This window comes from Meles meles, chromosome 16, assembly GCF_922984935.1.
Source record: "Meles meles chromosome 16, mMelMel3.1 paternal haplotype, whole genome shotgun sequence".
NCBI lineage: Eukaryota > Metazoa > Chordata > Mammalia > Carnivora > Mustelidae > Meles > Meles meles.
Window position 1 is genome coordinate 58,265,618 of NC_060081.1, and position 13,709 is coordinate 58,279,326.

The window sequence follows — 13,709 nt, forward strand, 5'->3', positions numbered from 1 at the left end:
AGGGTCCTATGGAGGTAAGTCAGACATAGTTCCCTAGGCTGAGGGGGAAGCTTGCCTGAGAGGAGATAGCTGTAAATCAGAGACATGCCCAGTGTGATAGAGATGTGGATCAGTCATGGAGGGAAATCAGATTCCAGCAGGGTCCTTGGTGCCCTCAGCAGAGCAGGGCAGCTGGTGCATGGAGCAGGGCTCTCCACCCCACTCCTCAGCTTTCCAGGGGCTCTATGGCACTTCCTGGGGTGCTGCTATGTTCCCCAGAGCAGCTCGGCTGGCTTTCCACATACCGTTGGGTCTGGAACATGGTTTCTTGGCACTCTTGATATTTCCCAGTAGCTGATGCTTTGTCCCGGGGGCCTCCCTATGCATTGTGGGATGTTTCCCAGTACCTCCGGCCTCTACCCTCTGGATGTCAGTGGCATCTTCCCTGCAGCTAGGACAACCGCAGATGTCTCTGGAGGACAAGCCAAAGTCTCTGAGGGGTAAAACCACCCCTGGTTAAAAACCAGAGGTTTACAGAAAGGATTTAGTGGCTAAGGGAAGTTTGAAAACTGGGAGAGTAGAGAGTTGAGGACTGAAGACAGAGGCCATGAGTCTGATTCTTAGTACTACCTCTGTCCTGCTGCATTGCCTCATACAAGTCACTGCCCCTCTCTGAGCCTTCCTCCCAGGGAGGGTGAGGGGAGTATGGCTCAGGTCGAGTGTGAACTGGAGTTGACTTCATGATAACGTGGAGGCACCAGTGATTCACTCAGTGAGTGACTATTGAGAACCTATCACGTGTCAGACTCGGGGGTGATGGGGCGGAATCAGATGGGCAGAGCACCCCCCCGGCCCCGCCTCCCTGGGGAAGCTTTGCATTTAGTGACAGAGATTGAAAATGAACAACAAATGAGTCAGTATCTTACAGCGAAGTATGTAGAGTACAAAGAAGGGAATAAACAGAAAGATGGGGCAGAGAAAGAAATGAAGCAGATATCGGGGGGCTTCCTGGAGGAGGCAACATCAGATCTCTCCTGAAGGATGAGAAGAGCCAGCGAGTAGCTTCCAGAAGGAGGAAGCAAGTGTAAAGCCTTGAGGCAGGGGAGAGGCTAGGGGGGATGTTTAAGACAAGGAAAGGTGAGTGGGAGGCATGGAGCTCTGAGAGCAGCTGGGGGGAAGGAGGGAATGGGGCTGAGTGGTGAAGGGCTTTGTGGAAGACTTGGGGAGTCACTGGAGGGTTCAGAGCACAGAATGTCAGGATCCTTTGTGTAGTTCATGAAGCCATCTCTACCTGCCCTGCAGGGATGGTCTGGGGGGATGAGGGTGAGACAGACAGACCAGAGAGGAGAAAGATAATGGTGACCTGGGCTAAGTTAGCCAAGATTTCAGGGCAGAGCATGCTATTCTAGGCAGAGGGGATATAGCAAGTGTAAAGGCCCAGAGGCAGGCGCCATCTTGGTGGCCTGAGGAGAGCAGCTGTGGCTGGTTGGGAAAAGGTGGGAGATGAGACTGGCAGGAGCAGAGCCCAGATCGCACACGTGCTCCAAAGGCAAGCCGAGAGACTGTGTTTTATCCGTAGTGCGGAGGTGCGGTTGCAGACTAAGGGGTCGGGGTGCCTCTCACGGATTTCCCCTCGCTCCAGGCATGAAGCTCCACAAGTGTGCCCTGTGCAGCAAGTCCTTCAGCCGCCGCGCCCACCTCGCGGAGCACCAGCGTGCCCACACCGGCAACTACAAGTTCCGCTGCGCCGGCTGTGCCAAGGGCTTTTCCCGACACAAATACCTCAAAGATCACCGCTGCCGTCTTGGCCCCCAGAAGGATAAGGACCTGCAAGCCCGGCGGCCCTCCCGGAGGAGGGCAGCACCCCGCAGTGGCAGCAGTGGCGGGCGTAAGGTGGTGACCCCCCTACCCGACCCGCTGGGGCTGGAGGAGCTGAAGGACACCGGGGCTGGGTCAGTGTCCGAGGCTGCCCCAGGCAAGCCGCCCTTCTCGGAGCCAGACGCAGTGCTGTCCATCGTGGTGGGTGGCACAGTGGGGGGTGAACCGGAGCTGGTAGTGCCCGGACATGCAGAGAGCCTGGGCTCCAACCTGGCGCTGGCAGAGCTGCAGGCCGGGGCCGAGGGCCCATGTGCCATGCTAGCTGTGCCTGTCTACATCCAGGCCTCAGAGTGACGGACCCGCGGTGTTTGCTCCCAGAGTCCGGCCTGATGCTAGGCCTCAGGGGCCGATGAGAGATCCTTCCCCATGGAAGCGAGCCATTGGCCAAAATCCTTCTGGAATGTCATTTATGAACCCTTGCCTGTGGCCAGTCAGCTGTGGCTCCTATTCTGCTGGCTAGGTCTGTGGCATTCTGGAATGTGAGGCAAGGCTGCCTACCGCTCCCAGGTAGGGGCACTGGAGGTAAGAGAGCTGGCCAAGCCAGCAGCCCAGGGTCTGGCTGGTCCAGCCTGGTGTCAGCCCACCTAAGAGAGAAGACAGAATGGTCCCGATCGCCCCTCCTCGGGGCGGTCTCAGTGTGGCCTCTGGTCAAGCTGTTCTTCTGGAGGCCTGAAATGGGTAGAGCCCTTATCTGCTGGACCTTTTCGTGTACGGTTCCACAGGGTATCCGCAGATGACTCTGTGATGTAGGCATTTAGGCAGCACTGAGTGTCATAGTTAGAGTACAGCTATCGGCCTGATTTGGCCTTAAATCTAAGTGCTGCTGTTCACTTGCTGTGTGACCTTAGGTATGTCACTTGACCTCTCTGAGCCCTGTGTGTCTCTTCTGTCCAGTGGGGCTTATGACATTTTGACCTCGTAGGGCTGTCATGGGGACCCAGTATGATGAAATGTGCAAAGGACTTGGCATAGTGCTTGGCACTTGGAAAGCGCTCAAATATTTTTATCAAAATGCGTCCAATGGCTCAGGCTCGAGCCTTGGCAGTTTCTTTCTTTGCCCCTAGGTGGCAGCACTCCCTCCTCCAAAGTGTGTGGGGACTGAGAGGGCCGTGGCCCCTTGCCCACAGCTATGCTGCCCCGTTAGCCATGAGAGGTTCGGTGCTCCCACGTTTCAGAACATAGCCATGGAAGGGGTTTATACTCACTTTGGAAAAATGCAGGATCCTGGGCCTTGCCCCAAACCCTTCAACATCAGAAACTCTGATCAGAGCCAGAGGTCCATGGCAAGCAGGCCTCTAAAATCTGTAGTTGCCCCCACTGCCAGCACTCTGTCCCCACTCCCCAGCTAGTCCAGGGGGGAAGCAAACCAGGCTTATTGGGAGGCAGGGAAGAGAAAAGGGGCCTTGACCAGGGTCTCCTCATTTCTATTCACAGCCACACTGCCTCAGTGATAGGAGAGGAAACTGAGGCCCAAGAAGGGACAGGGCAGGACGCAGCAGAGCTGTTGGACTCAGTTTGATGAGTTTCCTTGAAGGCTGGCTGGTACGTCCCTCAGATATCTGTGCTGGGGCTCTGGGCTGTAGCTCAGAGCAAGCCCAGCTTCCCCTCAGGAAGGGTATGATGCAAGAGGAAGGAGCAATGAGGAAGTGGTATCCAGCTGAGGTAGTGAGAACTTGAAGTGCACCCAGCCTTCAAGGCCAGAGGGGGGCTGGTGAGGACAGAAGGTCTCTTTAGGGGAGGTCACATTTGAGCTGGTCCTTGACACAGGATGTTTTGATGGATGGATAAATAGGGAAAGGCATGCCAGGAAGAGAAAGTCATGAGCAAAGCCTTCAAAGTAGGATGATTCTGGGGCTGGTGAATGGATCAGGATGACCAGAGATTTGGGGGGTAGTGGTTAGATCATAATAATCCCTTACATGTTTCGAGCTTCCACATGATGGACACTGCACATACCACCTCAGCCCCATTAGGTGAGAATTGTTAATTTCCTTATTTTACAGATGAGGAAACAAAGGCACAGAGAGGCAGAGCTCCTTGCCCAAGCTCACACAGCTAGTAAGTCACAGAGATGGGATTCAGGCTGGGGTGGCCTGCCTCCATGTGCCATTAGCCACTTTGCTGTATTGAAATATAAGTTGATGTTGAATCAGAGATGTCATTGGATGTTGGGTTGAGGAATTTAGACTGTTCTCTACAAAATGGAGGAGTCATTAAACGTTTTAAAAAATTGTGACATTAAAGAAAATGTTAAGAACCATGTCTCCATCCTAATAAAACTACTTAAGTTATATTTCTGTCTTTTCCTGTCAATGTACACATCATGTACATTTATCAATAATCATGAGGACTCATGTTTACTAGGCATTTATGCCATGCCCGGCATGTCCTAAGCACTTGGAGGTAGGTGCTACTTTTAATTCCATCTTAAACCTGAGTTGAGGCAAAAGGTACAGTGAGGTTAAGCAGCCCCAAATCACATAGCAGTATGTGGCAGACCCAGGCCACAGAACAAGTGACATATCAAGGCCTAATATTTGATAGATACATAATTGGACTGCAGGGAAGGAGACTGGGACCATATTGGGGCTCCTGTAGCTACATCCCTCCTAGGTTGACAGATGGGGAGACTGAGGCCCAGGAAGGGGAAGACCCTTGGTCGAGGGTCACTCAAAATTGACAACAGAGCTGCTCCAGGATTCCAGAGCACCCCGTAGGCCCCCCCCCCCAAGTTGCTGGAGAGGGTAGAGTGTAAAGAGAGGCTGTCCTGAGCATCCAAGGTCCCACAGATTTTGACATCTAGCAGAGCTAGGTTTGAATCTTGGCTCTGTCCCTTCCCAGGTATGTGGCTGTGGCAAGTCACTTCACCTTTCTGAACCTCAGTGTCCTCATATGTTAAATTGGTGAGAATAATAGTACCTACCCAATAAGGTTACCACAATTCAGACAGAGAATTCAGGGAAAGCAGAGATCACAAATTGGCAGCCCGTGAGTTGAATGCAGCCTACAGACAGACTTCAGCTTTCACAATGAAAAAAAAAAAAAAAAAGCCAACATTTTAAAATAATAAAATTAAAAACCTACCGCAGTGGTGAAAAGTGAGATATATTACCTCTGTGTCAGGATCAAGGAAAGGGGGATGCCTGGTGGCTCGGTGGGTTAAAGCCTCTGCCTTCGGCTCAGGTCATGGTCTCAGGGTCCTGGAATCGAGCCCCGCATCGGGCTCTCTGCTCAGCGGGGAGCCTGCTTCCCCCTCTCTCTCTGCCTGCCTCTCTGCCTACTTGTGATCTCTCTCTCTGTCAAATAAATAAATTTAAAAATCTTAAAAAAAAAAAAAGAGTAAGAAAAGGATGCCTGCTGTCGTGATTCCCACATTGTGTTGGAGGTCTAGCCAAAGTAATAAGGCAAGAAAAAGAAACTGTAAGGATCAGAAAGGGTGAAATAATGGCAAGAATGCTGAAATAATAGCAAGAGCAATATATAAAAATTTACTAGGTTCAAAAAAAATTCACTAGGTTCCATAAATTAAAAAAAAAAAAAGCTGGAGAAAAAAATGCTGGGTTCCTATAATCCAGAAGCTGTGAGTTCAAGCCCTACAGTGAGCTCCATGCTGGGTTTGGAGCCTACTTAAGAAGAAAAAAGCAAGTTCAAAACAAAACAAAACAAAAAAAACAACACGGAGATTTCAGGGTGCCTGGCTGGCTGAATTGGTGGAGCATGCAACTCTTGATCTTTGGGTTATAAGTTTGAGCCCATATTTGGGGTAGAGATAACTTAAAAATAGAATCTTTTTTAAAATGGGAGATTTCGGGGCGCCTGGCTGGCTCAGTGGATTAAGCCGCTGCCTTCGGCTCGGGTCATGATCTCAGGGTCCTGGGATCGAGCCCCGCATCGGGTTCTCATCGGGTTCTCTGCTCCGCAGCGAGCCTGCTTCCTCCTCTCTCTCTGCCTGCCTCTCTGCCTGCTTGTGATCTCTCTCTCTGTCAAATAAATAAATAAAATCTTAAAAAAAAATGGGAGATTTCATATGAAAATCTGGATTCTGACTTCTGCTGAAAATAAGGATGTCGGGCATAGGGAGACAGCAGTTCGGGGGAATTGACCTAGCCGCCCCTTTCAATGGGCACACGTGTTCCAGGTGCCACGGTTCCTGTTCTTTTCTAAAGTCTCCCTGACTTTGCAGCTGAATGTCAGTGATGATCTGTCTTAGAGACATATTTCTAATTTCCCATGTCTTTTGAGAGTAGGAAAATAAGATGGCCAGAGGGCGTCCCATGATTTTTTTATGTTCCTCGCCTACTGAACTAACTTTCTCTCTGGACCTGTGTATATAATTTGAGGAACCCTATAAATAGTGCTTTCTTTTCTCCCTCCCACCGCCTGTCCTCTGTTTGCCTCTAAGCTAACCCGCCTCAGTTTCTCTATCAATAAATGTGGGGAGGGGCGCCTGGGTGGCTCAGTGGGTTAAAGCCTCTGTCTTCGGCTCAGGTCATGGTCCCGGGGTCCTGGGATCGAGCCCCACGTGGGCTCAGCAGGGAGCCTGCTTCCCTTCCTCTCTCTCTGCCTGCCTCTCTGCCTACTTGTGATCTCTGTCTGTCAAATAAATAAATAAAATCTTTAAAAAAAAAAAATAAATAAATGTGGGGAGTTGAGTCATAGCTAACTTTACTGCCTATTAAGTGCCAAACTCTCTGATCTGTCTTATTTACATGTCACTGAGTCCTCAAAACACCCTTGGAAGCAAGCTCTCCTATCACATCCAGTTTATAAATAGGGAAACCAAGGCTCAGAGAGGTGTGGCAACCTGCCCAGAAACTCTCAGTCAGAATGTGTGGAGCTGGGCTTCAAACCCAGGACTGACAGACTCCAAAGTTCCTGCCTTGTCTTAGGATCACTAAAGCTCACTGGCTCTGATAAGCCAAGGTTTTGGTTTTTGTTGTTATTGTTGTTTTAATCATTCCTCCAAGACTCCAACCACTTTTCCTCTTCTCAGCCATCACTGCCCTGTTCAGGCTGCCAGCCTCTCTTGCATGGATGATTGCAACAACCTTCTCTTTGGTTTCCCTGCTTTCTTTCTCTCTCCTCCAAGATCCATTCTCTTGACAGCATCCCAAGGAATCTTTCTAGAGTCCCAATCAGATTATGCCACTTTCCTGTTTGTTTGTTTTAAGATTTCATTTATTTATTTGACAGAGAGAGAAAGAGAGATCACAAGTACGCAGAGAGGCAGGCAGAGGGGCAGACAGAGGGGGAGGGAGAAACAGGCTCCTTGCTGAGCAGGGAGCCTGATGTGGGGCTCGATCCCAGGACTCTGAGATCATGACCTGAGCCAAAGGCAGAGGCTTAACCCACTGAGCCACCCAGGTGACCCCACTTTCCTGTTTAAAACCCTCTAGTGTGGGGATGTCTAGAATGCTCTTCCCCCAGATTTTCCTAATACTGGCCCCCTCCTTCTATTTACCTTTGTCCAAAAGTTATTTTCTCAGGACTTCCCTGGCCAATTTATCTAAAATAACCCCTCCCCACCCTCATCACACTCTAGTCCCTTCCTCTTCATTTTTATTAATCATCATTGACATTCTATTAGACATTTTTATTGTCCATTCTTCTCATTAAAAACAAAAGGTCCACAAGGACAAAGACTTCTCTGTTTTGTTCACTGATACATCTACAATGTCTAGAACTGCTCAGGAATTGCCTGATCAATATTTGTTGAGTGAACCAACAACAGCACTTTGAGAGAACAAGACCCACTCCACCCATCCATCCCCTTTTCCCATTCCATGGAGGCCAAGCGTATGTTTCCCTCAGGAAGAATCTGTCATGTGGGCCCAGAAAGGGCTAACCCGAAGCCCTATAAAGCTCCATTTTCCTTGTTTTAAGAAGCTGAGGGGCGCCTGGGTGGCTCAGTGGGTTGAGCCGCTGCCTTCGGCTCGGGTCATGATCTAAGGGTCCTGGGATCAAGTCCCGCATCGGGCTCTCTGCTCAGCAGCGAGCCTGCTTCCCTCTCTCTCTCTCTGCCTGCCTCTCTGTCTACTTGTGATCTCTCTCTGTCAAATAAAATAAATAAAATCTTAAAAAAAAAAAAAAAGAAGCTGAGAATATCTGGGACAAAAGACAGAGGCAACGGCTTGGAAATCTCAGTGGACACAGCAGGTACTGGTGCGGTCCAGGAGAACTGGTTGGACCAGTTTTGTCTCCCTTGGAGGCTGGAGTGGAGGTGGTAGCTGCGGATGCTTCCAACCCCCAAGGTGGCCAGCAAATGACACCCGTGGATTCTCAGGTCCTGTAGGTCGGTAGTCTGAGCAGATTCTCCCTCAGGGTTGGGGGTGAACCCCTGCTCACCAACGGCGGCTTGTGTATGGTGGTCAGGCACGGAATCCTGAAGCCAGGGGCTAAGGCCCAACTTCAGGGCCTTGTGCCCTTCATAGACTCACAGAGAATAACAGGAGGCCCAGAGTGGGAAAGGGTTTTGTCCAAGGTCCATCAACACAAGCCTAAATCCAAACCCAGTTTTCCTGCCCCCCAAGTCACTGCTACCTCAGCCCATTCATTTACCCATTCGACATGTTTATCAAGTGCCTCCTATGTGCTGGGCATAATTCTAGGCATTGATGATACCTTGTGAACCAGACAAATAATGATCTGTGGAGATCGTCTCTGGAAGAACCAGAAGATAAACAACAAATAAGCAAGTTACATAATATGTTAGAAGGTGATGAGTACTGTAGAAAAAAAAAATGGAGGCGAGTAGTGTGAGTGTGTACTGGGGGGGAGGTGTGTGCAGGTTGCAGCATGAGATAGGGTGGCCTGAAAAGCCTTACTAAGAAGGAAACATTTGACCCTCTAGGGCACAGTGCCTGTTGCATAGCCTACACATGCTCAGATGAGTAGGTATGGAATAGGTGGGCGCTGGAACCCACCATTGGCTCAAGTGCAGGGACCCCTCCAGCGCAGTCTCCGCCCACTCCCCACTTGCCTCTCTCAGGTTCTGCTGGGTCACTCCTACCCCTACTGCTTACTTTGCCCTGTTCCCCAGGCAGGTCATACCTGCTTGCAGGCTCGTCACACTTCATTTATTTGTGTTTACTTGTGCATATCTCTCTATCCATTCATTTGGATAAAGGCAGTGTAGCATAGGGGTTCAAAAGGTTGTCCTTATAGTAAGAATCTCAACTTGGCCCTTGCAAGCCGTGTGACCTGGGGCAAGCTGTTCAACTTCTCTGTTTCTCTAGTGCCTAATGCATAAAATGGGGACAGGAGCACCTGAGTGGCTCAGTTGGTTAAGAGTCGGCCTTTGGCTCAGGTCATGATCCCAGGTCCTGGGATTGAGCCCCATGTCAGGCTCCCTGCTTGGCTGGGAGTCTGCTTCCCCTTTGCCCTCTGCCTGCTGCTCCTCCTGCTTGTGCTCTCTCCCTCTCTCTCTCTGTCAAGTAAGTAAATAAAATCTTAAAAAAAAAAATAAAACAAATACAATGGGGACAATAATGTGTCCACCTCATGCCGTTGTGTGAGCTAAATGAGATGATAGATGTAAACGCTCAGGTCAGAGTCTTACTTAGCATGAAGTACTCAATAAAGATTTTGTCAGCCACGTCACTAGTAATGGGATGACTTTGGGCCAGTCATTCATCCTCTCTAAACTTCTGTTTCCTCAGCTGTAATCAGTATCTACCTCATAGGGCTATAGTCAGGTAAGTCATGAAATATTCTTTGTAAACCATCTGACTCCCAGGGAGGGCCCACAGATGTCAGTGATAGCTCTTCTTCTTCTTGTTACTATTATTGTTTATTTATCTTATTTTATTTTTTAAAATTTATTTGTCAGAGGGAGAGAGAGAGAGAATGAGCGCACAAGCAGGCAGAGTGGCAGGCAGATGTGGAGAGAGAAGCAAGCTCCTTGCTGAGCAAGGAGCCCGATGCGGGACTCAATCCCAGGACCCAGGGATCATGACCTGAGCGGAAGGCAGTGGCTTAACTGACTGAGCCACCCAGGAGTCCCATATTTTCTTTTTCTTTCTTTCTTTTTTTTTTTTTTTGAAGATTTTATTTATTTATTTGACACAGAGAGAGAGAGAGAGAGAGATCACAAGTAGGCAGAGAGGCAGGCAGAGAGAGAGGGGCAAGCAGACTCCCTGCTGAGCAGCGAACCCGATGCGGGGGCTTAATCTAAGGACCCTGAGATCATGACCTGAGCCGAAGGCAGAGGCTTTAACCCACTGAGCCACCCAGGTGCCTCTATTTTCTAAATATTTATTGGATGCATAGTCTGTAGCAAATCCTTTACCTACGTTCTTACTGAATCCTCAGAATGGCCTGGTAAAGAGGATAGTGTCTTTCACAGTTGGGGAAACTGAGTCAGATGGAGCACCTTGCCACATAGTTGAATGGCAGAACCTCAGTTCTAATCTAGGTTTGTGTGGTGAGCTCCAAAATACGCTTTCTTTATTTCAACACACTTTTTTTTTGAAATAAAATTCACATAACAAAATTCACCATTTTAACTATTTTAAGGTGTACAATTCAGTGCTTTTTTTTTTTTTTAAGATTTTATTTATTTATTTGACAGACAGAGATCACAAGTAAGCAGAGGCAGGCAGAGAGAAAGGAGGAAGCAGGCTCCCCGCCGAGCAGAGAGCCGAGATGCCTTGATCCCAGGACCCTGGGATTATGACCTGAGCCGAAGGCAGATGCTTTAACCCATTGAGCCCCTCTTTTCACTTTCTTGATGGTGTACTTTGATGCACAAAAGTTTTTAATTTTGAGGAAGTTCAATGTATCTATATTTTCTTTTGTTCCTTGTGCTTTTGGTGACCTATTTAAAAAACTGTTGCCTAAGGATAACAGTTGGTTAAGTTGGTTAAGCTTCTGCCTTCAGCTCAGGTCATGATCCTGAGATCCTGGGATCAATCCAGCTCCCTGCTCCGTGGGGAATCTGCTTCTCCCTCACCCTCTGCCCTTCTCCCTCCTCATGCATGCTGTGCTCTCTCAAAAAATAAAATCTTAAAAGAAGAAAGAAAAAGACACTGTTGCTTAATCAAAGGTCATAAAGGTTATATCTGTGTTTCCTTCTAAGTTTTATAGTTTTAGCTCTTACATTTATTTTTTATTCTTTTTTAAAATGTTATTTACTTATTTGTGTGTGAGAGAGAGAGAGCAGAAGCAGGGGGGGGCAGCAGAGGGAGAGGGAGAAGCAGACTTCCTGCTGAACAGGGAGCCCAATGTGTGGGGCACCATCCCAGGACCCCAGGACCATGACCCAAGCTGAAGGCAGACACTTCACTGACTGAGCCACCCAGGTGTCCCTAGCTCTTACATTTAGATCTTTGATCCATTTTGAGTCAGTTTTTGCATATGATGTGAGGTAGGGGTACACATTCCTTCTTTTGCATTTGAATATCCAGTTATCCCAGCACCATTTGTTGAAAAGACTATGCTTTCCCTACTGACTGGTCTTGGCATCCTCATTGAAAATCAACTAATCATAGATATATTGGCTTATTCCGGGACTCTCAATTTTATTCCATAGATCTATATATCTGTTCTTATGCCAGTACCACACTATTTTGATTACTGTTGCTTTATAGTAAGTTTTGAAATTGGAAAGAGTGAGTCCTCCAACTTTGTTTTGGTTACGAAGGACCCCTTGCAGTTCCATGTGAATTTTAGAATCAGCTTATCCATTTCCTACAAAAAAAGAGGCTCAGATTTTTTTTTTTAAGATTTTGTTTATTTATTTGACAGACAGAGATCACAAGTAGGCAGAGGCAGACAGAGAGAGAGAGGAGGAAGCAGGCTTCCCACTGAGCAGAGAGCCCAATTCAGGGCTTGATCCCAGGACCCTGGGATCATGACCTGAGCCTAAGGCAGAGGCTTTAACCCACCGAGCCGCCCAGGAGCCCCAAGAAGCTCAGATTTTGATAGGGTTTGTATTGAATACAGATTAATTTGTGTTAATAAGTAATAAGTGTTGCCACCTTAACAATAGTAAGTCTTCTAATCCACAAACATGGAATGTATTTCCATTTAATTAGGTCTTCTTTCATTTCTTTCAACAATGTGTTGTACTTTTTGGTGTACAAGACTTGCATTTCTGTGGTTAAATTTATTTCTAAGTATTTTATTCTTTTTGATGTTATTATAAATGGAATTGTTTTTTTAATCTCATTTTCACATTATTCTCTGCTAATGTATAGAAATACAACAGATTTTTAAAAAGATTTATTTATTTGAGAAAGAGAGAGAGCATGAAGGGAGGCAGAGAGAGAGGGAGAGAGAAGCTTTTGCAGATTTCTGGAGCCCAATGCAGGGCTCAATTCCAGCACCCTGAGATCAGGACCTAAGCCAAAACCAAGACTCCTATGCTTAACTGAGTCCACCACTCAGGCAACCTCCTTTTTTTGAGAGAGAAAGAGAGAAAGCATGCAAGAGGTGGGAGGGGCAGAGGGAGAGGGAGAGCGAATCCTAAGTAGGCTCCACACTCACTGTGGAGCCTGACTGAGCCCCACGTGGGGCTTGATCTCATGACCCTGAGATCATGACCTGAGCTGAAATCAAGAGTTGGATGCCTAACCAACTGAGTCATCCAGGTACCCCAAATATATAACTGATTTTTGTGTTGACCTTGTATCCCACAACTTTGCCAAATTGTTTTTAGCTCTAATTGTGTGTGTGTGTGTGTGTGTGTGTGTGTGTGTGTGTGTTTGTGTATTCTTTTATGTTTTCTATATAGGAGAGCTTGTCATCTGCAAATAAAAATAGTTTTACTCCTTTTTTAAAAAAAGATTTTGTTTATTTATTTGACAGAGATCACAAGTAGACAGAGAGGCCTGCAGAGAGAGAGAGAGAAGAGGAAGCAGGCTCCTTGCTGAGGAGAGAGCCCGATGTGGGGCTTGATCCCAGGACCCTGGGATCATGACCTGAGCTGAAGGCAGAGGCTTTATTCCAGGACCCTGGGATCATGGCCTTTAACCCACTGAGCCACCCATGCGCCCCAATAGTTTTACTCCTTTTTTGATCTGGATGCCTTTTATTTCTCTTCTTCACTTAATTGTCCTGGCTAGAATCTCCAGTACAAGGTCAAATAGTGATGAGAGCAGTCATCTTTGTTTGTTCCTGACTGAGAGGGAAAGCTCAGTTTTTCACCATGAAGTGAGATGTTAGCTGTGGGTTTTTTCATAGATCTTTTATATCAGATTGAGCAGTTCTTTTCTATTCCTACTTTGTTGAGCGTTTTTATCAGGAAGGAGTATTGGATATACTTCTCTTGTTCTTTTACAGTTAAAAATCAGCAAATCCTCTATTTGATGTGATATAATTACATGAGACCAAGTTTCAGAGGAATTTTTATTATTCACAATTTGAAACCTATTATGAGTTTTACTAACTCAGCTTCTCTTTTTTAATTCTAAAGATTTTATTTATTTATTTGAGAGAGAGAAAGTAAGAAAGCCAGAGAGAGAGAAGGAGCAGGGGGAGGGGCAAAGGAAGAGGGAGAAGCAGACTCCCTGCTGAGCAGGGAGTCCCAAACAAAGCTCATCCTGGGACTCCAGGATCATGACCTGAGCCAAAGACAGATGCTTAACCAACTGAGCCACCCCAAGTGCCCTAACTTAGCTTTTCTTGACGACATTTTTGAGGAAGCTTACAAATAAATATATGGCTGAGTGTCTTTAACCATGTGACCTGGGGAAATTTCTCTTGTCTGGGCCTCAGTTTCTTCAACAGTAAGATGAAGATGGTATAGTAATGCTTATTTCTTAGGTCTATGATGGTTGGAGATGAGATTTTGTATGCAAAAGTACTTTGCAAACAAATAAAAACTGTATGCTTTTGTTGCTGTTTTTACCAGA

The 13,709-nt window shown here is 47.3% G+C and overlaps 1 protein-coding gene across 2 annotated transcripts in view; it reads left to right on the plus strand.

Moving 5' to 3' along the window:
• ZNF341 (zinc finger protein 341) overlaps nucleotides 1-3,462 on the plus strand; it is a 45,916-nt gene extending 42,454 nt beyond the window's left edge. For both annotated transcript variants that reach the window (XM_045981389.1, XM_045981390.1), the window contains exon 15: nucleotides 1,622-3,462. In XM_045981389.1, the coding sequence (XP_045837345.1) occupies nucleotides 1,622-2,151 (530 nt within the window). In that variant the 3' untranslated portion in view covers nucleotides 2,152-3,462. The remainder of the gene's footprint in view (nucleotides 1-1,621) is intronic.
• Nucleotides 3,463-13,709: the final 10,247 nt, after the last annotated feature.